This window comes from Corvus kubaryi, unplaced genomic scaffold (genome assembly GCF_017639235.1).
Source record: "Corvus kubaryi isolate FWS band 111438036 unplaced genomic scaffold, C.kubaryi_AGA036_p1.0 37387, whole genome shotgun sequence".
NCBI classification, from domain to species: Eukaryota; Metazoa; Chordata; class Aves; order Passeriformes; family Corvidae; genus Corvus; species Corvus kubaryi.
Genome location: NW_024581129.1, coordinates 8809018 through 8836679, shown reverse-complemented (window position 1 = coordinate 8836679; position 27662 = coordinate 8809018). Strand labels below are relative to the sequence as shown.

At 40.8% G+C, this 27662-nt stretch overlaps 1 protein-coding gene across 4 annotated transcripts in view; it reads right to left on the bottom strand.

Annotated features, from left to right (window-relative positions):
* SHISA9 (shisa family member 9) overlaps nucleotides 1-27662 on the bottom strand; it is a 181496-nt gene that overhangs the window by 18951 nt on the left and 134883 nt on the right. For 3 of the 4 annotated variants that reach the window (XM_042037387.1, XM_042037386.1, XM_042037385.1), the window contains one exon: nucleotides 1928-2083. In XM_042037387.1, coding sequence (XP_041893321.1) covers nucleotides 1928-2083 — 156 coding nt within the window. Of the gene's footprint in view, nucleotides 1-1219; nucleotides 1459-1927; nucleotides 2084-27662 lie in introns of those variants that run through there. The other variant, XM_042037388.1, reaches the window with a different exon arrangement.

The window sequence follows — 27662 nt, the reverse complement described above, 5'->3', positions numbered from 1 at the left end:
TGGGAGGAACCAGGGCCTTGAGAGTCTAAAGAGGGTTGAAAACTGAGTGTAATTTAGTTCTTGTTCTGTAAGTCCAGACAGAAGGTGAATGTGTAACAGTTTCAAAACCTCTCTTCTTTTCTGCTGAGAAGTTTGGATCACAATGCAGCACTTTTGTACTTGTGAAAATTCACCTGCATCTAGAACTTGGTTAATGTGGTCTGAGACCAGTAGATCTGTAGGAGGAAAAAAGAGAAGGCATAGGAAGGATAGGGGAAAAGCATGGGAAGATGGTACAATCCACCTGGAAGAAAATGTCCCTGAAAGTTATGTTTGATTTAGTTTAAGATTCTGAGAGGCATTATACAACTTCTGGAGCTGAAGTGCACAATCATTCAAGGTTGATTTAACTGTATGGTTATAATCTAGCTGTTTTAAAAACTTGTACTCAGACACACAAGAAATACCTAAGTTCTAATTTAATAATTTTTTTGAAAGGTACATTCAGTGGCTCTTGGGCAGATGAGAAAAATTTCTTAGAGTGTTTCATCTCTCATTTTGTTATGGTTAAATACCTTTTAGCTTTGATGATTGGCTTGTCCTAAATTGACATCTGAAAAAGAAGCTCAATATCAGTGCATAAATCTGTCATAGTCACCACATCATTACACAGTAGCACCTTTTGAAGAAGGAGTTATAAAGCTGCTTGGTATTCAAAACCCAGCAGAAACCTATTAACCCTTGTTTTTATAAACAGACTTAAAATGCCACTTGTAAGATACAAAACCAACAAGCTAAAGTAAAACTGAGCTATTTGAGATGGGACTTTGATGTACACTTTGTTAGAGGTCTGGTATCCTGAAGTGCAGCTAAAGGAATGTCAGTTTGTGATGAAAGTTTTTTCTGGCATGGTGAATACTCAATTCTTAGGTCAGAAAGCTCTTAGCTGTTCTGCTGTTTTTCTAGATAAGTATCTCTGTCAGGAAATAGGGAGTGTAGCATTACTCTAAATTTTTGGGGAAACTATGTCAACATCCATATGTCAAAGCTAAGCGAGGGTTAGTGGGAAGACCCCCCAAGTTCTTAATGTATTATTGTCTAGAAGGGGCTTTCTGTCATCACAGGGTGTGCAGTAGGTATTTACAGTCCCTGAAAACTATTATAAGCTTAGACATTCAATATGAAAATTCTTTTGAATGTTTTACTACTGTCCTTTTCCCTCCCCATGACTGTTTCTTTGAGGATGTTCTCTCATTTACTTAATCAGGCACAGAAAATAGCCACCACTGGGATCTTTATTAGGAGTTTTATCATGCACTAATTGTTTGTAATCATAACATCTCAGAGCATTCTTCCAGTGACCTACTAATGTACATCTTGCAGGAAATATGAAAGCTCTTACTTCAGAACTGTGTGAGTGCCTTCTCTTTTTGGAAGTATTTAGCAGGTGATGTTTTTCTCTCTCATTTGTGTAGAAAGCTATGGGAAATAAACACCACAATCATATGTAGGCATATTATAGAATATCTCAGGTTAGAAGGGACCCAGAGGGACCATCAAGTCCAACCCTGCTCTTGCAGGTTTGGGGCATAAAGAACTTGGGGCTGATCACTGTGTACGATACAGGTGAAACTTGCTGAAAAATGACTTGCAGGGGCACAGCCTGGTTTTGTGTGCATGTATGAGATCACATCATATGATCACCAGTTCTTGCATGTAGTTTTCTTATCCCTTAATTGCACTCCTTGGCTTAATTTTCATTGTATTTTCAACTAACATGATATTCCATATTAAATTCTACCATGGGATATTCAATATGAAATTCTGTCATGAAATAGTCCAGATGAGCAAGACCTTGTTTTCAACTTGGAGGCAGAATGTCAGCTGCCAGCAGCAACTGCAGCATGCTGAGCTAAAGGAGAAGTCACGCATCACGTCGCTTACTTACCCACTGCCTTTAGAGACGCGTACTTGTTGAGTTCTTTGCCTGGGGGCTGCTGCTCATATGGGTTTGTGATCTGTCCCAGGCTGGGATATGAATGTTGATGTGCCATCTGAGGAAGGAGGGGAGATGTTGGCATGACATTATTCATCTGTGGTGGATCTGTATTGAAGAAAATCATTAAGTAAAAAGTGAATTAGTCTTAAGGTTTTCATATCATTATTGAGTACAGATTAGACAGAATATATCCTGAGATTTAATGCAACAAAACAGTATTTACTGCAAAAGTGGGAGTTTGAGTACAGCAGACCTGTACTTCAAACAGTTAATGGCATGATTAAAAGCTGACAAGTGATTATAGCAACACACAATAACTTTTGTATAAAGAGATCTTTGAACTAAAAAATAGGTTTTCAAAACAATTGAACACTGACAATACTGAATTTGCTGCAGCACTAAGACACAAAGCAAAACACAGAGTTTGTTCCAAGTTAGACTGAATACAGGGCAGTAGAGTTGCTCTGTGCAGTAAAAGAGCCAGACTCATTTAAATTGGCTCAGGCTACTGCACATACACAGTTACACTGCTTTTAAAACCAGGAGTAGCTTGGTTATTTGCATGGCGTTGTGTTGTATTCTGAAGATAAGCATCACAGTGAAAAATGTGCTTTTTTGCTTCATGACTATCAAAAGGTGATTTCTTCAAAGCACACACTTTGTCCTTCTGTTTTCTCCTCTTCCCTGGCGATGGGCATCATAACATCATACCAAGATAATGTTTTCTGTAGCAGACACATATAAAAACAGGAGCTAATCACTGCTTACATCCAGCTTTATGCCAGTACTCACCCTGTATCCTTTCTGAGATTTATTTATTCCTTTATAGCAGAGAATACAGCCTGTATACTTTTCTCTCTAAGATTGTTTTTTTTCGCGTTCAATTCCAGCCTCTAAAACATTTGGTCATAATTGTATTCTGCACTCAATTTGCAACCCAAAATTTCAACAGATTTAAACATGATCAGTGTATCTTTTTTGCTGAGCCTTTCTCTAGGCTGTATATGGACATATTTGGAGCTGATTGGCAATTCTAGAACCTTCTGATGGCTTCTGCAATCACAGACAAGCACATGTTTCTCCTGCAATGAGACCATGGTGCTGTCTAGGTGACAATACAGTAACTCCCACGGCGGCATCAAGCACAGCGTAGAGATCATGTAGACAGAAAGCTGGTCAGTTATGGGAAAGGCAGTTTATTGTGATGGATTGATTGGACCATCCTTCAAGTGCCCACAGGATCTGGCAGGAGCCAAATATCCCTGCTGTTGGCCAGGATTTTAAGGGAATTGAGCCACCTGGCTTTCCACAGCTCATTAATAAGCAGGAGCTCTGAAGTCAATTAACAGATTTCCTGCTGGGAGATAAAAGAAAACAAAGGTGTTTTTAAACTTTCTTCCTTCTCTCTGGCCTCTGCTGTTCACACTGGGGCTGCCTCAGCCTGTGCAGAGCTCTGCCCATCCCATACCCAAGTTGGGAGGGCACCTTGAGGCAATGGGATAAAAACAGTACCAGTGCTATCATCTAATAACAGGATGATTCTTCTTGCTGTTACTGGTTCTTAACAAGGAAGAATTGAAAATGAGAAACTTTTCTGTTTCAGAATTCCTCAAAAACTATTGGAACACCTTTTGAATCTTTTTTAAAGTTCTACCTTGAAAGGGTAAGTTGGTTAAGTCACAATTTCACAGAAACAGTTGTTATTTTAATGTATTTTTATTTTGTAGTAAATAAAAACTCTTAGTATGTTTTTGTTCAGCTTTAGTACTTGCATGTCTGAGGCAACTGAGTGACTCTTGGAACAGGAGTTCCTGAAATCCTATACCATTCCCAATCCATCTCTAGAGCACAGCTGAAGAAAGCCTCTTACTAGAATGGTTTGAACCAATGAATAGTTGACCAGTCTTTCTAAATCATCTATACTTTCCAAATATCTCTTGGGACCCTCACTGTGAGGCAAGTGTCAACCTTGTACCCCTACAGTCATTAATATTTTTTTTTGAGTAGAGCTAAATCAGTACCGTATGGATGCTACTATTATGAAGTTCCCTTGTGGCAATTCTCATTATTCAACCTGTCAAAACATCATGATTTCACTTTATTAAAAATATTATGAGCACCAGTATTGCCATGCTCACTGCTGAAATGACTTCCAGCCATGGAGACTTGTAAAACTAATGCAGATAAGGTGTATCTAACCAGGACTGTTTTCTGTATGTGTTTCTTACTTAGACATATCGGTTTTTTTCAGTCATTTCTTTAAACACCATGAAGAAAGTCACCCCAGGAATGTACTGGGGAAGATGAATTAGGTGAGCTTGGGCTCTGTCCAGGTGTTCAGTGACAGACTGTGTTCCTTCTCTGTTGCTGGGTTACTGATGGTGCTGGGGTTTGCTCCCTTGAATTTACAAAGATGTAAAGAAATATGTTTTCAATTTCTATATCTTCTTTGACTTCTCTCCTGTCTTGGTAAAAGCCCAGAACTCTTCTGAATTATGAATTTCAAGTGAATTAAAGACAGTCATTCTTACACTGCCACACAGACTAACACAGTGCCCCTCACTCAGAGCCAGATGCTTACACAAGACTAAGTCATCACATAGAAGATAACTCAAATTACTCATTCAATTGGCCATTTGCACAAAGTAAATTAAGGAAAAGGCCACCTCTGGCAAAGTGCATTGAGCCATACTGAAGAATGATTCCTATTTATAAAGAGGCTCCCATTGGAATGAACTCCTAGGGCCTACAAGAGATATCTCAGCTTGATATATACATCTGTCTAAATCTAAATCAAACTAAATTTTAGTTTAACTGGCCATTCCTGGTGAATGTTGCACACTGTGGTTCACAAGCTCACTAAAGTGTGTGATCTGATTCCTTATCTTTTTTTTCTAGGAAGTGAGCAAACAGGACACTTTTGTCATTTTCTCCCCATGCAGTTAACATGATGGGGGTAAATTCACCTGTATTTGGAAGCTCTTTAGGAAATGTTCATAATTGAAGCAGCAATGGTGCAATGTAAATTCTGCAGCAGTCTGGGCAATGGGCAGTGTCAGTCTAACCACTGCAGGAGCCCAGTAAGCTGTGAACAACAGGGAGGTTTTCAGCAGCACTGCCTACCTTGGGGCAATCCACATTTGTAACTAAAAAAGGGATTGGCCTCAGCAGTGTCGTCTTATACTTAACACCACTTCAGTCTCAGCAATACTGACTAGGGATTCTTTCAGGAAATAAGACATTTGTCTACAACTACTTCACAAAGTGTTCATGTGAAATTTTTAAATTTTTTCCTAAAGTTAGAAAAAATATTAAGTGTTACATTTCAGGGAAGAAATAATAATCATTTGGATTCTTCAAAGTGTCCTGTGATACAAGGGATTGGTTTCGATTGGAAGAAAGTTTAACCAGAAAATCCATACCAGCTTTACCAGTGACCTCTCATGCCAAGTGAAATCCTTCATACTTAGAAACCAGATAGTCTGTGACTGGTATTTGCAAATAGCTGCTTCACTGAATGGGGACACCTTTAACCCGAAAGCTGTGACTGTGCTCAGAAATTATTTTTGGCAATGTGACACTGGTATTGTCCACCACAGTATTCCATATAGCCAGCTGCACTGTGCCACTGCCAATTTATGTACTTATTTTTAAAAAGCAGAGAGTATGAACATCACAAAGACTCAAAAAACTGTTTGTGCCACAGCTTCTAGCATGAATAATCAGACCTGATTAGCAATGGTGCTATTGTAAAAAACCTGCGATATTCCCAACCTATCTTACTTTCTGCTGAAGTGAGGAAATGTGATGCCAGCCTGCTCCCTAACCTTCCGAGACTTTGGGGAGTTATTGTGGATGAAGTATTTGTGGTTTGCTCTCTGTCTTCCTACTATCAGCCCAAAAGGAAGATTTTGAAATATGCTGGAGCTCATCTCACACAAACTGGATGTCTGATGAGCAGAAAATGACAGGGGCAGGGAAAGAAGAACGAAGTTCTTCTTCAGTTTTTGACTGTAACTACCCTAAGATGTCTAGGTATAGAAAAGCTGCTGGGAGACACATGGAGAAGAAAATAAGAAGTGGGAGGAAGCTGCACCAAAACCAGTTTATAGCTAGAGAAAGTGGGGTTTATATCCCAGCCACTAACAGTGAGCCTTTAGAAATGACTGAGCCATTGGCTTCTGGTCTCATTCCCAGTAGCTGATGAAGATTGATCATTACCTTATCTTTTTACTACCTTGACCTATAACTCAGCCTATGCAATTGAAGCTGTTACAGTTAACTGTTTACTGCATTTTTCAAATGAAAATGTTTTTTGGGAGTGTTTCCACACCTCTGATTGCAAATTTTGGCGTTAGTGTGAATCACATGACACTAGTGTTAGAGGTCACTGTAATTATTCTGCACTCTGTCCAATTAAGATGGTGTTATATCTGATTTATGCACTTCATTCAGGAACCAAGCAATGGGCATATCAGCAATTATTAAATACAAATAGGAACTCAATGTAAAACACATGACACCAACCATAGTCCCACGTACAAACAGGGTAAGATAAGGCAAAAGCCTCAAAGCTGACTGGTTTGATTTCTGCATTTTTTATAGAATACACTGTGTATTCACCTAGTTCGATTAATCTTTTCAAGAAGCTGCCAGAGCTATGGGAGGCTCAGGGTTAGAGGAAAGGCTGTGAGGAGGCTGCAGCAGTAATGAGCTTGTTCACTGCTTCAGAGCCAAGAGCCTGCCATGGGCATCCCTTGAGCTCAGCCACTTCCCTCCTCCTCTTCAGCCACGGGAGAGTGAAACCCGCTCTGCAGAGTGGCCTGGGGATTCATTCCTTTCTGTACAATGAAGTCAATGATTCAGTGCTTGAAGACGGGGAAAATGAACAAACTCCATAGGCGCAGAATGGAATCTATTAGGAAATGAGTGGTTACAGGCATTAGGAAAAGCACAAATGAGACAGGCAATGCAGTAACAAAACAGGAGAGGGTGGGGGGAGGCCAGGAAAGCAGAATGAGATTTTGCTATAAAAGCCACCTGCAGACAGACATACAAAAGAAATGAGAGCAAGACAGACAAAAGAAGTCTGGGAAGTCAAAGGGGGGAAAAAAGAGAAAATTCAGAGCAAAATATAATAATAGCTGAGCATTTTCAGATACTCAGGAGAAAAAGATATGCCCTGAACTAACTAAAATTGAAAATAACAGCTATGAAAACAGGAGAGATCTGAGTGATTAGAGAGTATCAGTGTAAAATTGCTCCCATCCCATCCAAAACTACACTGACACAAGATGCATATTTACTTCTTTGTTCTTGAGTGTAAATTACTTAATTATCAGACAAGCTCAACCAGCATTGTGAATCCATACTCATGTTCCCACAAGCCTCACCAAGAGAAGCTGCAGGGACTGTTTCTGAAAAATCCCACATATGATGGAGACTGTAGGATTTCAACAACTTGGCTATGGCTGTAAAGTAATTCTTTTCAGTTTCTTCCTGGATAATAAGACTGTTCTCCATTCAGGGCTGAGGACTGAGCCTCCTGTTGGGGTCACACTCAAACCTTTGCCCTCTGTATTTGTTCTTGCCTCTCTGTAGGTTATCACACGCAATTGAACTGACCCTCATGGAGATTTTGTGTTTGGGCATGTTCTTACACCTTTATAACTTGAGTTTTTTGTGTCTTTGTCGGTATTGTGATGCAGTTGCCCTTGTCTTTATTTACGTTCTTTACCCCTTCCTTCAGATTTGCATTAAATATTGTATTTTAAAGGACATTCTTATTCACACCCAGCCCATACAGGGGTTTGTTCTGCAGAAGCTGGTGCATCAAAATCAGCACCATGAGACAGTGCCATGTTTGTGCACATACAGACACACCTGACATGTGTGGTCACTGCAGCTGAACAGCCACTCTCTGCCCATGCCAAATGTGTGACATGAGGGTGCAGGAGCCCTGGTGGTACTGACATGCAAAATAGTCCATGAGAGCTGTGTGCTTATCCCTTACTCTAGGGGTTATTCCCAGAAACAGCAAAACAGGTTATGCCCCAAAACTTAGAAACCTGAACCTTTTTGTTTGCATTTGCTGTTATAAATATCCATGGCCTTATTTTCCCCATAGTTGAGAAATGGTATTTCTCTCTTATCAAATTAACGGCATTCTGCTGCAACATTTTCCACAGTCCAGTATAAGTCCTAAACTGAAAATTGTTCCTCTTATCTAATCTTAATTTCTCTGCCTTGCAATTTAACAGATTTTGTATTTTTGCAAGACCAGATGCTTGCAATCCGACTTCTTTATCATTCATTGTTGTAAATACTTTTTTACCACTTTTCAAATATTTTTCTCTTCTCTGAAATAATAATTTCACTCCTTTCAATCCTTCCAGTCTTTGACCGTTACTGCTGCCTTTTCTCAACACTTGTAGCTTTGCAATGCAACTTCTGGGATGAGGTTCTATACTCAGTAACGCACAGAGCTGTGTTGTTCTGTATATAATGCTGTTGTAAGTCATCTCTATATCTTTGTCCCTTAATATCTGCAGACTTTTTTGTTTTCTCATCAATGATGCACAAGTCATGTGAGTAGTTGCCTTGGCCCTAAATGTGATAGCTCTGAGACAATACATATTTTTCATGACAATTTATGCTAGTCAGTGATCTGTTCTGTCTCTGCACCATATCACAAAAACATCCTTATAACACAGACAACCTACCCATCTAATCACAATCACAGAAAAGATCTGAGATGAGTGGGATGGCGTTTCATCCAGCAAAAAAAAAAAAAGTTTCTATTTAATGGAAGTGACAGTCGACACTGTAAACACATGTCATCAAAATCCTGTCTTATGCCTTTTGCTGTCCTAGCAAGTCATTGTAGGTATCAGTCCCATGCTACATGCTGGGGTTCTCTGTGCTGCCACTGAGTGTGGGAGTCTCTCAGCACACTGACCTCTGATGCTTCATCTTTTATATTCATTTCCTGCACAGCTAACCTCTTGCTCTGCTGCCGTCTCCCATGATAAAGGTTGTGTGGTCTTTCACAGACAGATAACCTCAGTGGATCTCTGAGGATGAGCTTTCCTTCCTAGTGCAGAAGATGCAGGAACATCTCCAATTACACAGGCAGAGCGGAGGCACTGAATTCCCTCTGGCCCCGTGGTTCTGGGGCTGTGCTGACAGCTCAGAGCACAGGCAAGTGGAGGACACCCATCCCTGCTGCGAGTGGCTATGCACCAGCAGGGTGCACAGTGCTCACTGACACCAAGGATAGACAGGATGGCAGCTCTTGGCACCTGGCTGATCTCCTTTGAGACACTGATGAACAAGGTTATTGTGGGTGCAGTCTTCATAAGAAAGAATTATGGTAGGGAGATTTATGAGCTGATATTCAGAAACAGTGTCTTTCATCTGGACATGGGAAAGGAGGTCAAGGGGCCAGGTCATAAAATCCATGCTGCTGTGCCTTTGGTGCTTATCTTAGTAGGAGCTGATTTTCCTCTGGCAGGAGACTGAAGTCCAGAGACATATCAGTGAGCTGTGTAGTGACGGTGCTGCTGCTGCTGCTCAAACCATGCCCCATGCCTGTTTTTAAATGTCAAAATTCCCAAGTTTCCTTCCAGTGCAGTGGAATTCTCTGCTGCTGGCAGGTGAAGGCAATGCTATCTACACACACTCAAAACCAGATGGACTCTTCATTAGGAACACTTTTATCTGAAGTGAAGATGAGCACAGCACTAATTTTACAATACAAATCCTCCCTCTTCCACCCCTTTAATTTTCTATCTACATCCTTCAGGCACTTACCTATGTGAAAGTCAGAGACTGTATTTCTTTTAATAATGATATAAGGGGTGGGTGAATGGGTGGAGTCAAAACATAAGAGAAGGAAAAACAAAAGCAATGTGGCCAAAGAGGTATGAGACTCCATTGCTATCTGTGTCCAGTCAGGAAGAACTCTCAGTGGTCCTCTAAATGGGCCTTTTTCTTACTGAATGTGCTCTATCACTTTATGTTTAAATCCATGGGAATTATATATGTATATATATACATATATAAGAATCTTATGCCTCTGAGCTCTTCTGAACTCTTTGTGACAGCTTGCAAATGAAGAAAGAGACAACTGCATCTTTGTGTGTAAGTTAAAATCAAGACCTGTAGACTGAAGCTTCCCACAGTCTTGTAGATGAAGTCTCTGATGCTGTAAGGTGCTGAATTCTCTATGGTCACAGGGATTTAGGAGATGGGGCCTTCATCATATTTCAGGTTTGGGCTCCTTGTGTCTAGTTAGGTTCCAAGTGTGTAGGAGCAGAGTTCTGTGCAATCAGTTGGCTGTTTTACTGCCATCCAAGGAGGGTGGGAGTGGAATATCACTGGCCTTGTGACTAAACTGGCTGGAAGCTTCTCTCTTCTGCTTTTCATTTCCCTTGGGCTTCATGCTGTGCCATCACACTCGCATTCTTGTAATAATTTTTGGGCTCTTGCTTTGAATAAGAGCTGCAGTCTGAGGTTGGTTTTCCATGTAGACTTTTATTATGTGACACCCGATCTCCTTTTATGAAGGTTATTTTTATGTCCTCTGGAGGTTTGCTTTTCCATCATAATTACTCACAACCTGACAGACTTATAATCCTCTGATAGGATTTGTGACATTGTAATCTTCTCTACAGCTACCCATTGTGGCTTCACAAACAGAGGATTATAACGTCTAAGAAGGCAATAAGCAGATGAACTCCAGAGATATCAGGACCCTGCTTTCATATCAATTTCCAGTGGTTGAGTTGTGGGAGGGCAGGGAGCAGTGCTGTGTTCTCACTCCTGCCCACGTTTCTGGTTTTCTTCTTCTTCTTTTGCCTCAAGTAGCAGAGTTGAGACATTAATTAAACCCACCAGTTATACACACTTTGAGCACTGCAAATATCCTTAGTTATGCAAATTAAGAAAAGATAAATTCAGCAAATTTGGCTTACACAACAGAATTTTTTTTTCCCCAGAAGAATGTCCTTTATACTTTCCCATAAGGTAGCAGTTGTTTTACAAATCAACCACTCCTGTAACTTTCCCCAGAAACAGTCTGCTAAGATGTACCAACTAGTTCAAATCCATTGTTTTGACTGCTTTTTCTTTCAATTAAATTACTGTCTTTGCAGCAATTAATATACTTTTACACAATGGGAATATGCCTTTGTAATGTTACTCTAAATATTTGTAAGCCTTGTTTATAGTTTTCTTTCACTGCAATGGTTTGAATACATTAAAAATTGCCTTGTTTCAGGCATCCTGTTAATTTGTCTATTAGCTATCCATATACCACGTACTAACAGTTTAGAAGGAAAAAACTGGACAGTATAAAATTACAGAAGCCAACTTCATGCCTTTGTTATTTACTGTTATGTCTGAGCAGTAAGTCAGCAGTCCCTCACCTGTAGCTTGTGGGTAACAAATTCCCTGCAGGATTCTCACATCACTCAAGGGCAAAGGCGATTAAGAGCAAGACTTAAGGCAGAGAGAGAGAGTTAAAATTGGGAGGAAGTTGCTCACTGTTGTTTCTATTCAGCCAGCAAAGGTTGGAGGACAATTCTCTAGTGAATTGTCTGGTTAACATGAGGCTTAAGAAATACTTTGCTTCAATATTTATCTCACCTGAAGCACATCCCAGTGGCATCTTCTGTCCTGACATACCTGGCCCAGCAATGGGTGTGTGTGTGCTTTTTACTTTCTGACATGATCTGATTTATTCTTTTAGAGTCTGTCTAAAGAGGAAATTATATCAGGGACTACAGTGAAGCTGTAACATCCAGTTATGGATCTGTCCTTTCCCAACATGCATGCACAAGTCTTGTTAATGTCAGATTGTTAGTCTGTGCCAAGCAATCAAAAGCTCAGAGAAAGAAGATAGAAGATCAGGGAAGAATTAGAGTTCTGTTCTCAGATAAACAGTCCTAATTTGTTATCTTTTAAAACAGCAGAGAACAAAATTTATTGCTTATGAAGTAGGTTGCATGTTCTCCTGTTGCACAGACTCACAGGAAATACAAATGACTGGCTTTTCAAAGGATGATGACTATTCCTTGTGCTGCAGTATTTTATGTATTTTGAACTCTCGGCACCACAAAATAAATGTTTCAATTCTTCTCACATAAAATGATTAGAGGTTTCAGAAATCCACCCTTTCTGAACACATCTTTCTTGAGGTTTGGCATCTCATGTCTTCTCATATGTCTCATATCTTGCAGGATGTCAACTTAATTATGCCCCCTAATATGCAATTTCTTCTCTGGCATCAGCAGTGTTGTTGATCCATTTTTGCCTTCAATCCCCTAAAGCCCAGAAATCCTTTTATGCCAGACTGTTCTTCACAATGATTGTTCTTAAACACAGAACCTTGTGTCTCATTTAATAGGCATGTATCTTGTTTTTCACTCCACATTTCAGCTTTTTACAATCTTTTGAATTCTAATTCTGTCCTCCAAAACCTTTGAAACACCTTCCAGCTTGATGATGTTCACAAATTTAATAAGTTTATGTACACTGTCCCATTGTCCATCTCATTACTGAAAATACTGGAGGCAGAATAAATCACTACAGAACTCTGTTCACTGCATCCTTCCATTAAAAAATAGGAATCATTTGGGATTATTCTCTGAAAGCAGTTTTCAGACAATTTTGCACCAACCTTTTAGAAACAGCTTCTGAAGGCCTATTAAAAAATCAGAATTTTTTACATCTACAGCATTCCCCCATTCAACGCCTGTTACATTGACATGAAAGGGAATTGCTCAGGTTAAGCTCCATTTGTTCCTGAGAAATCTGCATTAGTGGTTATTCATGACCATTTCTATTCCTTTCTCCCTTCCTTTCCCTTGTTCCTTAATTCATGAATTAAATGAATAGTAAATGATTTTCATCGTGTTCTGTTCTAAGGCTCGACAGCACACCTTGGTTTTGAGTGCTTTACAGAATTTCATCCACTGGGTGAATTCTCAGAGATGGCACGTGGAAGGCCCAAGTCCTTTTCCCAGTGTGCAGATGAATCTTTCTGGGCCATCAAACAGAAACAGAATATAATTTTTCCAAGTGCTCTTCAAACCTGCCCCTCTTTTCCTCAGGTGTGACCCCTTCTCTGTTTTCTGATGTTGTTTTTTGTTAGTTTCTTGAAATTGGCGCTTTTTTTTTTGTGAATAGTGATGTCCTGTCTTCCAAAAGGGACAATTTGATTCTTTGAATATTTAGATGTTAACTTCTAACAGCTAAAAATAAATAAATTTTTTTAAAGTAGTATTTTGGAGCCCCATGTATGGTCGTCTTTTAATCGACCCCTTATCTAAGCAGGCATTTGTACGAGCCACAGTAATTTGGATTGGCCCTTTATGTAGAATAATATCCTAACATTTAGCTGCTTAGTTATGATGTGTTCCACATTGTTATTGCAATAATTTCCAGAGCTGAATTATTTTCTATTTCCATCATGTTATCTTATTCAAATATATGCACAAGAGTTTCAGGGGAAAATAATTAGGCGAGACAGCATCAGACAAATAACTCCTTTGGAAAAGAAAATTCAGTCCTTGGTGGGGGAATGGTGTATTCCTAACATCTCTCTGAGATTTAGCCCATCTCATTTGCTTTTGGCCACTGAGGTGAATCTTCAAATCTAATACTGCAAGCAAAGCAGACCGGGTGTATCCTATGTGAGTAAATACAGAGCTGATCCGTGTCCATCTCCTGTTTTTTAAAGTAAATCACTTCCAACCCTATGGCAGTGGAATGTCTTATCAGGCACCTTGTGGAGACGTGTCTGACTCAAAGTCACATCTCCTGTTTCCAGAACCTGACACTGTCCCACTGACTCAGCCCAGGCAGTGCAGGAGGCTCCCCAGTCCCTCCAGGCCAGCGGTGGTGCTGGGGGTGCAGGTGGTCAGCTCAGAGCTCCCTGGTGGTGCTGGGAGTGCAGGTGGTCAGCTCAGAGCTCCCTGGTGGTGCTGGGGGGGTGCAGGTGGTCAGCTCAGAGCTCCCTGGTGGTGCTGGGGGTGCAGGAGGTCAGCTCAGAGCTCCCTGGTGGTGCTGGGGGGTGCAGGTGGTCAGCTCAGAGCTCCTGCTGGGAACTCACCACACACCAGTTCCTTGGCTGTAACACTCTCATTTACTCACAGATGTTTCCTAGTGTAGCCACTGATGACATTTCAGCAAGAGGTAAAATAACTGTTTCATGCTTAGGCACTGGAGACAAGGAGTAATAGAAAATGAAGAAACAGGTTTTAAAATACATTTTCCCTTTTGCACCTTAAATTGTGGATTTCAGAACCTATCCTGAGGAAGAGGGAACAAATATCTGTCTGTTTTCCCCCTTGGATTACCACCCAGGCATCTACTAGGGGAGGGGACTAACTTTATTTTTTTTACTTGATTTTGCATTGCAATTTTTAAAGGAAATTAAGATCATATTAAAAGATACCGTTTAAATTTATTATTATAAATAATCTTAGGGATCATTCAAACATATAAGTGACTTCAGCCTTCAGATTATTTGATTTTCTCTACTGATGATGTACATATCCTTTTGAAGGAAGTGCCAAGTAGATAGGAGAAAGGAGAAAAAGGAGGACAGAAAATCTTTCCATAATTAGGACACAGGCAATCCTGTATCAACGGGAACTTTATATTCCTATTTAACATTTCAGTAATGATCTCATTTTATTTTGAACTTGCAGACTTAAAAGACAACTGTGAGAGCTGCTGCCTCACTCCCCATGTTATTTTAGGAACCTCTTACATGTAATTTCTGTGATCAATAACGTCCCTGCACACACCCTGACGTGCAGCAAAAAGATGGCCTAGTTCTATTTTTGCATTTTAATGGCTTTTTGCAGAGTGACACCTCTACTCTTAAAGAACAATGACGAATATATGTCTCAATAAATGAGAAAATCTTACTGCTTTGGAGAAGCAAATTTCAGCAGCTTTTTAAAGACTTCCCCCACCTGAACAGAGGTTGAAACTGTCCACCTAATTGCAATCTTTTTGGCAAAATGCAAATATTTTCTTCTAAGTAGCCTTTACTGGAAACAGCTATCAAAATAACTGCAGTAGTCCAGACACAGGTCCCTGTTCCTCTGGGAATGAGGCTTAATGGGCTACATTATCATGGGCATGTTGCATAGGCAAGAATAACAACACTGAACTGACAGGAGGAGAAGGCTGTGGAAGAGCCTTCTCCTGTCCAGTGGTGGAATCAGGATGGATTCGTCCTGTTAGGCTGAGCAGGTGAGCCTGTGGGGACTGCCCTGCTGTGAGCTGAGAGGTACTACAGGTGTCCTTTGTGGGGTGTGTGTACAGGAGCACTGCAGTTAGCAGTGCTGCAAGGATTGCAGCTGGGACAGTTCTGTTGGATCAGTGTCCCAAGGGTGTGAGTTTCTGCCTTGTGCTCCCTCCTCTCTCATCCTGCTGTGCCTGACACCCACAGTTCTTCATGCCAGGGAATTGTACTGGTGTCAGGTTTCTCTCAGAGCCTTTTCTGCTTGTACTGTTTATTTCTGTTCTACATTGGCCTAAGCTAGACCTTTTTCTGTGTCTTCCTCCTCCCTATAATGCGTGCAGGGAATGACTGCTTGGCTGGGGGGCATCTTCAGCCATCTCTTGAGTTTACAGCTGCCTGTGCTACATTTCCCTCAAAAACCTCTGCATACAGGTGTCTGTGCTGTGTCAGAGAGGCAGGAATAGGATACACATCCAGGAAAGTGTCTCTAGCCTAACATTTTGTTTCCACATTAGTGTGTGTCTACAGCAAAGAAAGTTGCCTCCATAAACTACTTGTTGGACAGTTTCTTTTCTTTTTTTCTGGAATTAAAAAATACTCATTCATGAAGTCTCTCTGCTAGTAGGTTATTCCTATTGTGGCCTCCATTTGCTTACTATTCTCTTCATTCTCTTAATTCTTTTCTCTTCTTCATTACACACTGGTGTATTGTATAATTTGTAAGCTGAGGCAAAAGTATAAAAATATAGATCTGATGTTTCGAAAACTATCTTATTTAGTGTGAAGTTTTGATCAGTGCTCAGGCTTTACTTTGCTCTTGGTGGAACTGACACTTTTTGAGAATGGCAGAATCAGAAATTTAGAACATCTCCAAAGCTCTGTCTGAACGTGTTTTATGAACACCTACTTTAATGTAGAGTTAGGCCAATATTTATAAAATGAATTTCAGTAGTTCAGCACATCTTCAGTAGTGGTACCTCAGCGCTGCTGAATTTACAAATGTGCTGCTAATGAATTAAATTCACAGTACCTTTTCCCTCCTCAGCACAGTGCACTGCCTGTGTTTATTTGCATTTCTCACGTCCAGTGTGCCCCGGCCTCACACAGACACCATGTACCCCAGTGAGCACATCTCACCCCACCCATCTCCTTGCCACCCTCCTGACACGACAAACTTATCAGTTTCCTTTCAGAGCTGTGTTTTATAATGTCACTAGGAAGTGACTGAGATCAACAATGCTTTTCACAAAAGCCACTGTATAAAATTGAGTTGTTAAATTAACTCTCAGTGCCTTGCAAATGAACATTGGGTTGCTTTTGCACTGAAGCCTTGAAGGTGGGGTGGTTGTTATCACATGACATTTCCCTCAGCTCTGCCTTTTATTAAACCACAGGAACTTTACTTCCAGTCTGAAATATAACCACTCTCATTAGTGTCTGTACCATGCCTAAAAGAGGCAATGTACTAAGGACTGACTTCTCTGTCTTGGGGATTCTTCTTTGTTTATTTAGTTACTATGCAAACAAGAAGCTGTTGTCTTGCAGTCCTTTACCTCTCAGCAAGGTAAGTTGGATGGGTTTACAGGATATGAGGAACCTTTCAAAACTGAACCTTTTCCCTCTTGATGAATTGATACTTAAACAGAAATACTGGGTGTTGGGTTTCAATAATTTGTTACCCTGCCACTGCATCAAATTTAAGTTCCTCTAAGAACCCTGAGTAGCTGGTACAAAATGATACATGCAGGATTACTAACAATGTTAATTAACAGTGCTGTTGAACCCAAGTGCATCTTGGCATGAGCACAACACCCAGGACAGATTTTGAGTCTCTGCCCAATGGTATCTGCCTGAAGTAAAATGTCAGAAGGCAGGCTGAATAGGGGACACAGTTTATAGCCCTTTATAATACAGCCTCTTTTGTCATGTCTGTCTCTTTATTAGCTGGACTGTTGTCACCCACTGGTCTTTCACAGTGCAGTTCTTCACCTCAAAAACTACGGGCAAACCCAGAAGAAAAAGTAAAATTGATGCTTCTATTCCCAGACATTTCTAGTTATAACCCATTACTCTGCATACATTATTTTTAATGGATTGCAAAATGCCTCTCGTTTTCTCAGAATGTCTTCCAAGAACAAGGCTTTGTGGACTCCTGCCAGGCGCACACACGTATGATTTGTATGCTGTCCTTTTCTTTTATTGTTGGGAGCAAAACTGTCTTGGCAGCAGCTTTGCTACTCTCCCTTCAATCTTGTCTTGCTCTAGAACTCGTAGAAGCCAAAGTCTCGACCTTCTCTGCCTTAGTGTCAAATACAGGCAGGTGCTCAGGGCCCTGTTTTCTGTGAACTTTCATTTATGACAGGTTAAATTACCAGTCCCTGAAAACTGAAATTCTGGGCACAACATTATCAACAGGAGCTAATCGTGGGGTCAGGTTTTCATCCCTGGGACTGTTACCTGCCTGAAGGGCTTTTGCTCTTGGGCAAGAACTTTCCTGCTCAGCTGACTGCAGCAATGTACTCTTTCAATGTTACACAGATTAATATGAACACTTTCCTATGCAGTCTTGTTTTTATTTATTTATTCCTGATGTGCTAAGAATTTGCCAGGCAGAAAAAGGCACAGTCCCTGCCCAAAGGGGAGCCTGCTTGAAGCTCTGATAATTGCATGCCTGTGAACTTCTCTGTGACCAAAGGCAATGTCCTTGTACTAATGTATTAATTCTGTCAGAACTATTGCTTCTCACAGCGTGGTACTGTAAATAATTTCTGTTTACAATAATGGATCATTACTCAAACTTCCCACAGAAACTCAATATGCTGTAAGTGGTTTTCCCTTTGTATTTATTATAATTTACCTCCAACGTTAATCAATGCTACCTCAGGAAAATTCTCCCTGTATTATATATTTACAGCCAGAAATACTGTGGTTAATAGTTCCTTTCCAGTATAATTACAGATAAATCATATAGCAATCATTTAGTCTTCTGTATCTTAATTATGGATTTTTGGACCATGTTCTAATATTTTATGTAGAATTTCTATGACCTATTAAACAACAGTCATGTTTCACCCAGATGTGGTTCTTGCTTGATTGATAGAGTAACCTGCCTCTCTTTCTCCATCTTTCCTAGGAGGAAGTGAGTAGGTGCTTAGTTCAACAGTAGCCGTGGACTCAGAGTCCAGTCCCACCACAGTGACTTTGTGTGCTCATGGGGAAGTCACCAAAAGACTTGCACTGTTAACAGTACACCTAGACTGGTTTTTGGAAACAGTTCATATACTTTTGCCAGTGGATTTTTTTGCATTTCAATTAGAGAACTGTTATAACATAACAAAGTTTTTTCATTTAAACTGTAGGTGTTGTACAGACTTTGCAGGAGTTTGTGCTTGCTCATTGCACTGGCTTGGCAGAATGGATTAACGTATGTTTGGAAAACTAAGGATTAGTATGAGGCAGCTTAGTAGGAATGGTTTAGTTTTCAAATCAGGAAAAAACAGTTGAAGTGTATATGATGATATCCTACAGCCTTGTTTTACCAAATAGTTGGAAACAAAAATCAAGATAGGTGAAGCACTATAATAAAGGAAATGGCAATAATATCTCCAAGAGAGATGGATCTGCCATTCTAGTACAGGACATCCAGCGTGGAACCTTTCCACATCCAGTACAATCCACACAAAATGTAGTTTTGTAGCCAGAAACTCAGATGTCTGCATTAGAACTTGTGATCTTAATGCACAGAAAGCATATGGACAAGTAACCCTTTTTTTATTTCAGCAGCAAGATCTTTTTGATTAAATTCTATATCTGGCAGAATCACTTATATCCACAGAGAACTACTAATGTTTGGTTATCTCTTCTAGTGCTTGCAGGAATTCACATCAAAAAGCCCCAAATAAATGGAAAGAAACTTTGAAACGGAGTTTGTCTTTCGTTAAACACCAGTTGTCCTGGCAGTTCAGAGCGAGCAACTGAGTATAAGAGGTAAGAGAGCATTATATACAGAGACACAGGATCAGGTGTCAGAACAGCTTCTCTTCTGAACACTCTATCTGATTTACGTTGGGGTTAAGAAATGCTCAACAATCCTAATTTCTTTCAGGAAATTGTAGGAGAAAAAGGATTACTTACTTATATGCTGTACATATTTCATTGCTTGTTCTGGATATTAATGATGCAATATTTCCATGTTCCACACAGAACGTGGAAATTCAAGTATGTCCAGCTTCTCCCCATGTTTTTATTAGGTTTTGTTTCAATGTTTGCGACTCAGGTGTGTTTCCAAGCCACAGCAAAATTCTGTGCTTTGCCTGCGATCAGCATAAGCTGGAGAAAGCTGTTCCACTCTGACACTACTTTCCCACAGATAAATACTGTAAGAATTTCTCCCTGTGTGTCAACAGTTATTGCATTTATTGAAATAGATTGTCAGATCTTTCTCTTTTCAGATTGGAGACAGACCCAGAAGGCAGATAGATATGTGCTTAACTGCCAATCACGAATCTGTTTGGCCTTGGCAGGACTAAAAAATGTAATGGGACTTTTCTGTCTCTCTGTTTGAAATTCAGTAAGAAAAGAAGAAAGATTTTTCTATTATGTTTTGGGTGGGTTTTTTTCCTTATGGGTGGATGAGCACCCTTTGCTTAGCTATTTCTTTTCACAAATAATAGGAGCTCCAAGGGCATTTCTGTAATTTATTATACATGCATCAGTCCACTTGACAAGAGATTGGTGAAAAAAACCTGACCTTTATCATGATAAAGGGAATGTAAGTGAGGAACAATTTCGATGTTGTAGGCACTCTGTCTTGTAGCTGCATATGAGCATGTATTTGTTTTGGAACGATAACTGTTGTCGCTTCCTGGCAAGGTTTCCTTAGAAAATAATCCTTGTTCATACTGATGCTTGGACTTCCTCCTGTGCATTTAAAACAAAGGCTTGAGAGATTTTGCGTAGCTAAAGGCAGATCTGCTTAAACGTGCCCAGGGGTGGGCAACGAAGCTGCCAAAAGGGCTGGGAGGCATCCTGTGACAGGCAGATAAGGGCTTGGGGCAGGTCGGCTTTGGAGAGAAGGCCGAGGGAGGATCCTGAGGAGGGGACATGGAGAGGGAGGTGCTGATCCCTTCTCCCTGGTATCCAGTGAGGATGTGTGGGAATGGTTCAACTCTGCACCAGGGGAGGTTTAGGCAGGTCATTAGGAAGTATTTCTTTACCAAGAGGGTGGTCAGACACTGGAACAACCTCCCTAGAGGGGTGATCAATGCCCCAGGGCTGTCAGTGTTTAAGGGCATGTGGACAATGTCTTTAACCTGCTTTAACCTGGTCAGGCACTGCACTGATCACTGCACTTCCCTTCCAACTGGAACAGTCTATTCTGTCCTATTATTTTATGCTGGAAGTTGAGAAAGAGATAATGAATTAAACAAATTCTGTTTTTTCAGAAGTGTTTTTTTTCTGTAAGTAAACTACACATTCTATGCTTCAGGATATTAAAATAAGAAGCTTTCCTGGGGAGTGAAGGTGCCAACAGGTGCTGTAGTTCATAAAGAGTGAGCTATTCTGCCAGCAGCAGGCTGCTGACTTTTTGTTCGTTTTTTACCAGTTTGCTTGGGGAGCCACATTGCTCAGCCTCTGATGTCATTTTGTGTATGACACAATAACACAGACAGTGTAAAAGGAGGGGAAAAAGCACTACTTCGTATTTTAAATCTGAACTTGTAAAATCACGTGAGTGAGAGGAGTCTCTGCACACAGATACCTCAGCAGGACAGCTGTGTCTGGGAGAGCCCAGCTCTGGTGCTTCTAAAGGCAAACCAGCCTGTTCCCAGCTAGCCCAGGTACTACATATAATCATCTCGTGCCTTTAGACACATCGCTCATGTGGACTCCTAGACCAGTTGAGGGCAAGAAGGGACAAGAGCAGACTTTCACCCGTGTTATTTTATTTTCCATATGGGACCCATTTGATAAAAGTGCTTGAGCGCACTGTATTAAACATCTAAAGCCATCCCACACAATGGCACTCTGCAGGCACCTTAGTCTTTTTCTGGCTAAAGACCACATATCCTCAGTCTAGTCCCTGATGGTGGATCATTTTCATTGTGTGTGGGGTTTGGAGAAAACCCCAGGTTCCAGCAATATGGTTTACAGGAATTGCTGTTTTCAGGATTCAGCCCTTTGCAGTTCAACCTTCAACCACGCAAGCTGATTATGCAGGGAAATAGCCAAGAATTGCATGAGGCACTGGAAAACATGTCATAAAATTTTAATATATCCTCCTCCAAATAGCTTTCCTTCATACCCACTTTTAGGTGGAATTCAACTAAGGATTATCAGAGCCAATATCAACAGCACAGAATGATATAGCTGTACATAGCCGTAAGAAGCAGCACCTGTTAATAACCTAAATCGTTATATCCCTCCTGTATGCTGTTGGGGTGATTGTTCCCAAGAACAGAGAGAAGAGAGATGTGCTAAAGGTCTAAAGTTTGGGTAATTATTTTACGTCAGCAGCAGTTCCGTGTAAGCCAGGACAACCACCCACTCCTACACTCAGAGCTGTGTAAGACTAAACGGGCATAAATGTGTTGATATCTTGCAGCCAGTGATTATATATGTGTCTGCTTCACAGGAAATCTCTATTTTTACCATGTAATGTTATAATCATTGAAAGAATTTTAAAAAAACCTTGTAGAAATAATTAAAAATACACAGCCTGGAAAAGAGTTAAGGTAAAACAACTGGTTGCTTGGGAAGATCAGCCACCCTCTCAAGAAAAGCCAGCTGAATCCTTGATTCAGGGTGTAATTTTTTTCTTTTCTTCTTTTTTTTTCTTTTTTTTTTTTGAAAGCACCAAAGCTAGAAGTGTTACTAAAATGTAATAATTCAGAGAAAATACAAAGAACTATAATTTATGTTTTGTTAAATTATGAATTCACTTTTATTCCCTAAAACACTTGAAGCTAAAGGAGTCTGTGCAGAGACCTGAAGTCCTGTAGTAAAACTTGAGGCCCATGGCTTAACTCTAATGAGTCTCAAATGAATAGTTCAGATTTCAAAACAAAGTACAACTAGAACAGCCTCTTGAATGACAACTAACTACAAGTATCATAATTCCCATGGCAAGAAAAATATTCTAGCTATGTAAAATTATCAAATTCAGTTTGTGAGTTTGTTTTCCTGTGGTGGTATCAGTGAGAGGAAAAATAAGCAGAAATAAATGTCTGTGGGCAATTAAATTATAATTGCTGCTGGCATTCATGACATTTATTATTCATGTGGTTTTTCCCCACTCCTAAATAGCATAGAATTATGAATATTTTTTTTGTTCTTTAAGAAGTATAAAATGAGGACTAAAAATTTAAATATTGTAAATTTGTTTAAATATGTTTTTCTCTTGTCCCAAGTCTTCAGAAACAGACTATTTCACAAGTCTCACAGAATGCTGTTGTTTATCTCTTGGTTGTTCTTAGTGTGAAATCCACTGGGCTCTAATCCTGAGCACATTAAAGCCTGTGGCATCAGGCCTGCGTCCCAACAATGGAACTCTCAGAACCATCGATTTGCAAGAGAGACCGATGGAGACAAGCCTCCAGCTTTCGTGGAATCTGTGATTCAGAGCCCCAGCTAAAGCTGGTCAGAAATGCTTTGAGTGGAGAGTGCTGATTTGCACAGATCAAAGCAGCACTCAGGGGCAATGTGGTTTTAACCAAAGGCTAATGAAGAATGGCCATGGATTGGAAGTTCTGTTGGGCTCTGGCAGCTGCTCAGCCGAGCACCTCTGTTCCCTGCCCAGCGTTCAGAGCTGCTCCCCAGCTCCCTCAGCCTCTGCCACACATCTGAAAAGCTGCTGGGGGGATGGCTCCAGCTCCTGGCTGCCATGCAGGGTGTGCCCATGTGGCACTGGGATTTTGGCTTTCCAGTCTGCAGCTCCACAGGAGTTGGCTGTCCAGCTCCGCAGCTGTGTCCATGAGGTGCAGGACAGCCAGTGCTGGACTGGCCTTTTGCAGGGAGTGCTGGAATACTTAGTTTTCATCCAAACCAAGAAAAAAAACAGATTTTGAAATTTCAAAACCCTTTCAAGCACAAAGCATAATCTGCTTCCCTTGCTTAATTGCTCTGGGTTGTACCTATCATAGTGTTTTCTTCTGGTAGTAAACAAAAGGAAAAGGGAAGCATATTCAGCTGTTAGTGAGCAATAATATAGATCCTTGATTTCTCTGTCTTGAACTACTATCTCCAAAACAAACCCAAAGTGTAGGACATATTCTCTTGGAAAATGCATAAGCAGGAAAAAAAATAAAATCATATAAACAAAGTTGCAAAATCCCTTGAAAATCTAGTTACACTAGGAAAGCATCCTTCAGCAACCGACGTTTTAATAGGAAATAACTCAGTATTCTGCTGACCTTTGCAAGTTTAGCCTTTATATGGGAATGAACTGTTTGAAAAATGTCTCTAATTCAGTTGTCACAAACAGGCACCAGAATGTGGTTGATCGGTTTCATGAGCAGAGGCTTCATTTTGATTTTTCACAAGCACCAAGTTTGGTCTTATGCTATCTCCCATAGTTCTCAGCTGCCTGACCACATCTATTTCCTCACAAACAAAAGGCTGCTTGAAAAAATTATGTATGTGACTGAGACAATGAGGATGATAATGGAAAGTAATCTTGGCAATTACTGTGGCTTACACACCGAAAAACAGACCCTGTCTCATTTCCAGGAATCCTACAGTGCCAAGCTGGTGGGTGAAGGAGGAAGGATACAGAATGCTGCTCACATGCACATCCATAGATCCAGGAGGGAGAGGAATGCCTTTGATCCATGTGCTGATAGGCAGCAGCAGTGCAGAGAGCTGCTGCACAGCCAAGGTATGAAACATAATGAGAAAACATTTATGACCCAGAGAGCTCAGTAACAACAGCAAACCAGACTCCAGCTGTAGCTGGTCATTATGTAATGCCACTTGCTTACCCATTTGGATTCCTTTTGAATCAAATTGAGCTCCTGATTCATAGCAGCTAGCAGGACAAAATATATTAAATTGTGACAGAGGAAGGAAACATGAGGAGTGACAGACTGTCTGATACTGCAAGCCCTCAGACCAGCCAGGCCTTCTCCAAGCAGGGAATGACAAAGATAAATATAAAAGAAACTAAATATTTCAAATCAAATTTTACTGAAAATGTGTGAGAGGACAGGTAAGGACCCTGTTGTTATTAGAAACAAATAATGACAATAATCAGCAGAAAAAAACATCATGGAGAGTATTCTAAACTAGGAACTGACTTTCTGAACTGAACTGAATTTGTAATTTCCTAGTTCTGCTTATTACCAGCTCTTCTCTAAAGAATGTTTATGTAGGTGCAAACATATAAAAACCCTGTTTCTGTATTTCTTAAAGACAAAGGCATAATTGGACCATTAAACTTCATTACTTTTCTAGAGCTAATGTAGTGCTCCCTTTATGGTGGCCACACTGCAGTGGTAGCAAAGGTTGTTTACAGCTGGACTTGCACATCCTGCAGGTAGTTGCTCTGAAATGTGCTGTTCTGAAACCTGCTCCTCTGCCACGTGCTGTTACACTCAGAGATGGGGCCTGCTGCGACAGAGGAGAGGCACTGACTCCAAAATGCTGCACTTTGTAGGTAGCTTCTCTCTCTTCTCCTGGTCCTTAGTGTAAAAATGTACCAAAGATCATGCACCAGGGGTGAGATTCTCTCTTGTGAATGGAGCAAACAGGCAGTGTTTATGGTGAGGGGGATTTACTTTTACGCAGTTTAAGTGTTCTCAGTATATTTTGACTGGCATGCCCTAAGCCAGAGCACCTGTTCCTCCCCAGGCCCACAGGAGCCCTGTTCAGACCCGGGCTCGTGCACTTTGCAGTGTGGCTGTGGTTGCACGGCTGGCTGCATGTGAGCTCAGCCCTCACACACAGGGTAGCCCGTGGGCTTTGTGTTGCATTTTGGGAGAACTCTGCACCCCAGAGCCAGAGTTCTGGGAGCAGAGCAGGGGATTGCCAGGTTCCCAGAGCCCTGGGCCACGTGGCTCCAGAGCCAGTGGATCCCTGTGTCGCAGCATGAGGCCAGCAGTGGCAGAAGCGCTGTCGGAGGTTGGCACGGAGCATTGGGAGGGTGATTCATTCTGCTGGAGAAAGTTGTCTCACTGCTGCAGAGGCTGAGTGGGAAAGGAGCCAGCTGGGCTCTCTTTTCAACTGGCATGCACCAGAACATGAGTGTGAGAGGGATTTCGATGGGGTCACAGGCACAGTACCAAGTATTATGCCTGTCCCAGTGAAGTGGAGCTACATTTTGCCCAATTTCCTCCCTCAAGTTCTCTCTGAAAGGAGTAAGGAGAGGAGTGGAAGGACAGAGAGCCCAGCAGTGATGCCATGAAGATTTTTTGCCTTTTCTTTTATACCCCTGTTATACCTTTTTACAACTTCTGCATTCTTAGTGCTTTTTGTCTACATTCTTGGACTTGTTTGTCAAGCTAAGAGACTAAACATTTTAGAAGCTTTGTAGCTAGGGATCGGTGTGCCCCAGACCCCAAGGTCCTCTCCAGAACACATTCTGCAAACTGAGATAGAACCATCCAGGGGAAGGCTCCTGGGGTAGGGGGGCTCACTTGAGCCTCTCATTGGGGAATCTTTGATAGATATGCTAATTAGTAAAACTTATAATGTTATACCAGATCTTTTGGGGAGGGCATTTTGGCGGGGTGCATTTCGATGGATATGACATGGACACGTGCACTTAAGGATCCTTAAAATAAATACCATGGTAAAACCCCTTTTCCCCTTCTAACTATGTTTGACTCTTGATTTTAAGACCAGGAAAAAGCATCAGCAGCACCACTGCCGTAGCTGGGCACTGGTGTGAAGGGGCCCCAGCAGGGCTTCTGCACAGCAGCAGAGGCTGCTGAGCCCTCTGGGGTTCCTGGCCCCTGCTCCTGGCACTGACCCTGCCTGCCTGCCCAGCTCCAATGGCTGCTGTGGGAAGGAGGCAAATGCAGCTTTTTCTAGGTCTGCTGGGGCACTGAAATACCTGCAAAGAGCAAAAGGCTCCTAAGTTTGTCAGAGATCGTATTTTTTGCCCTTAGAAGTAGCTGATAGGAGGCAGGGAGGAATTACATTTATTTATCCCACATGTATATTTGAAGAAGCATTGTATAAATGCTGCTGAAAAATACTTTTTTTTTTTTCCATTTTGTTTCTTTTTCCACTTAGCTGCTGGTTTTTACACCCAGAATTGCAAACATCCGGCTCTTCACAAAATGATCTTTATTAAAAAAATATAAATGAAAGGGTTTAGGAGCAGGAATCAAAGCCTTTTTAATTAATACCTCAGAGAAATGTTTTTATTTAATGGTTTCTTAATGCTAGTGTACCAATATTGTAGTGAAATATGTTAAGTTCCCTGCAACTTTGACTTGACTGATGACAAAAAAGGAAACATATTCTGTCACCTACAGTAATCATCCCAGCTAAAATATAATTATCTTTCTATATTTACGTAATGTGCAGGTAGACAGGCATGCCCCCTAATTGTACTGATGTTTATAACCAGTTGTTTAACAAGTTTATCATTACCAAGCTTTCATCCCAGGGATTCATCCTTCTACCCAGGCCCTCCAAAAATGTAGTGGTAAATTTAGGTATTACTACACCAAAGAAATTGTGGTATTTCTATTAAGTATGCGTCGGATTTCCAGGCAGTTGTAGTCTTAAATAAATAGCTCTTTCCATTCAAACAAAATGAGGGAGCAGTTCTGTCTCTTTTTTGCATGGCCCTTTTTGATACAAGTTGAAATAGTCGCCTGCTGTCTGAGGCCTCTCCTAAATTCAGATGTAGGAGTTTGATTGATTTGTTAGTAACTGCACATAGAAAGCAAGGAGATGAATTACTCTTGGAAAAACAACTGGAGCTGCCAGCTCCAAGCTGTAGAGGAGTCACCAGGGCAGCAGAGAATAGTTTTCCAAATGTTTTAGTAAAGGGAGCAGGAGAAAAAGATCAGTAGCTGATTAATCATGTTGCCGGTGTTTTCAGGGACATAGGCTAATAGAAAACCAAATGTTAGGAAAATATGTTTCAAGAGAAGACCAACAGAAAAATGAGAGGAATGCACCCACTGGCAATGTTGTGTAGAGACTGAGAAGGATGTAGGAAGGAAAGAAAAGCAAATGAGAGGACAACTCATGAAGAAGCAAATGAAAACTACACAAATAACATTTTTTAAAGGGCGTAACAACAAAAGAAGAATAAAATGCACAATAAATGAAAAAATCAGCTCCCTGAAATTGTGTTTTCTTGTGAACAGCTATCGTACATGTTGGGAGCTGCTTGTAAGTGACAAAATGGCAGAGTCATCTTGTCCTCAAATCATCATGTGTAAATTGAATAAATACTGAAAATCTGCT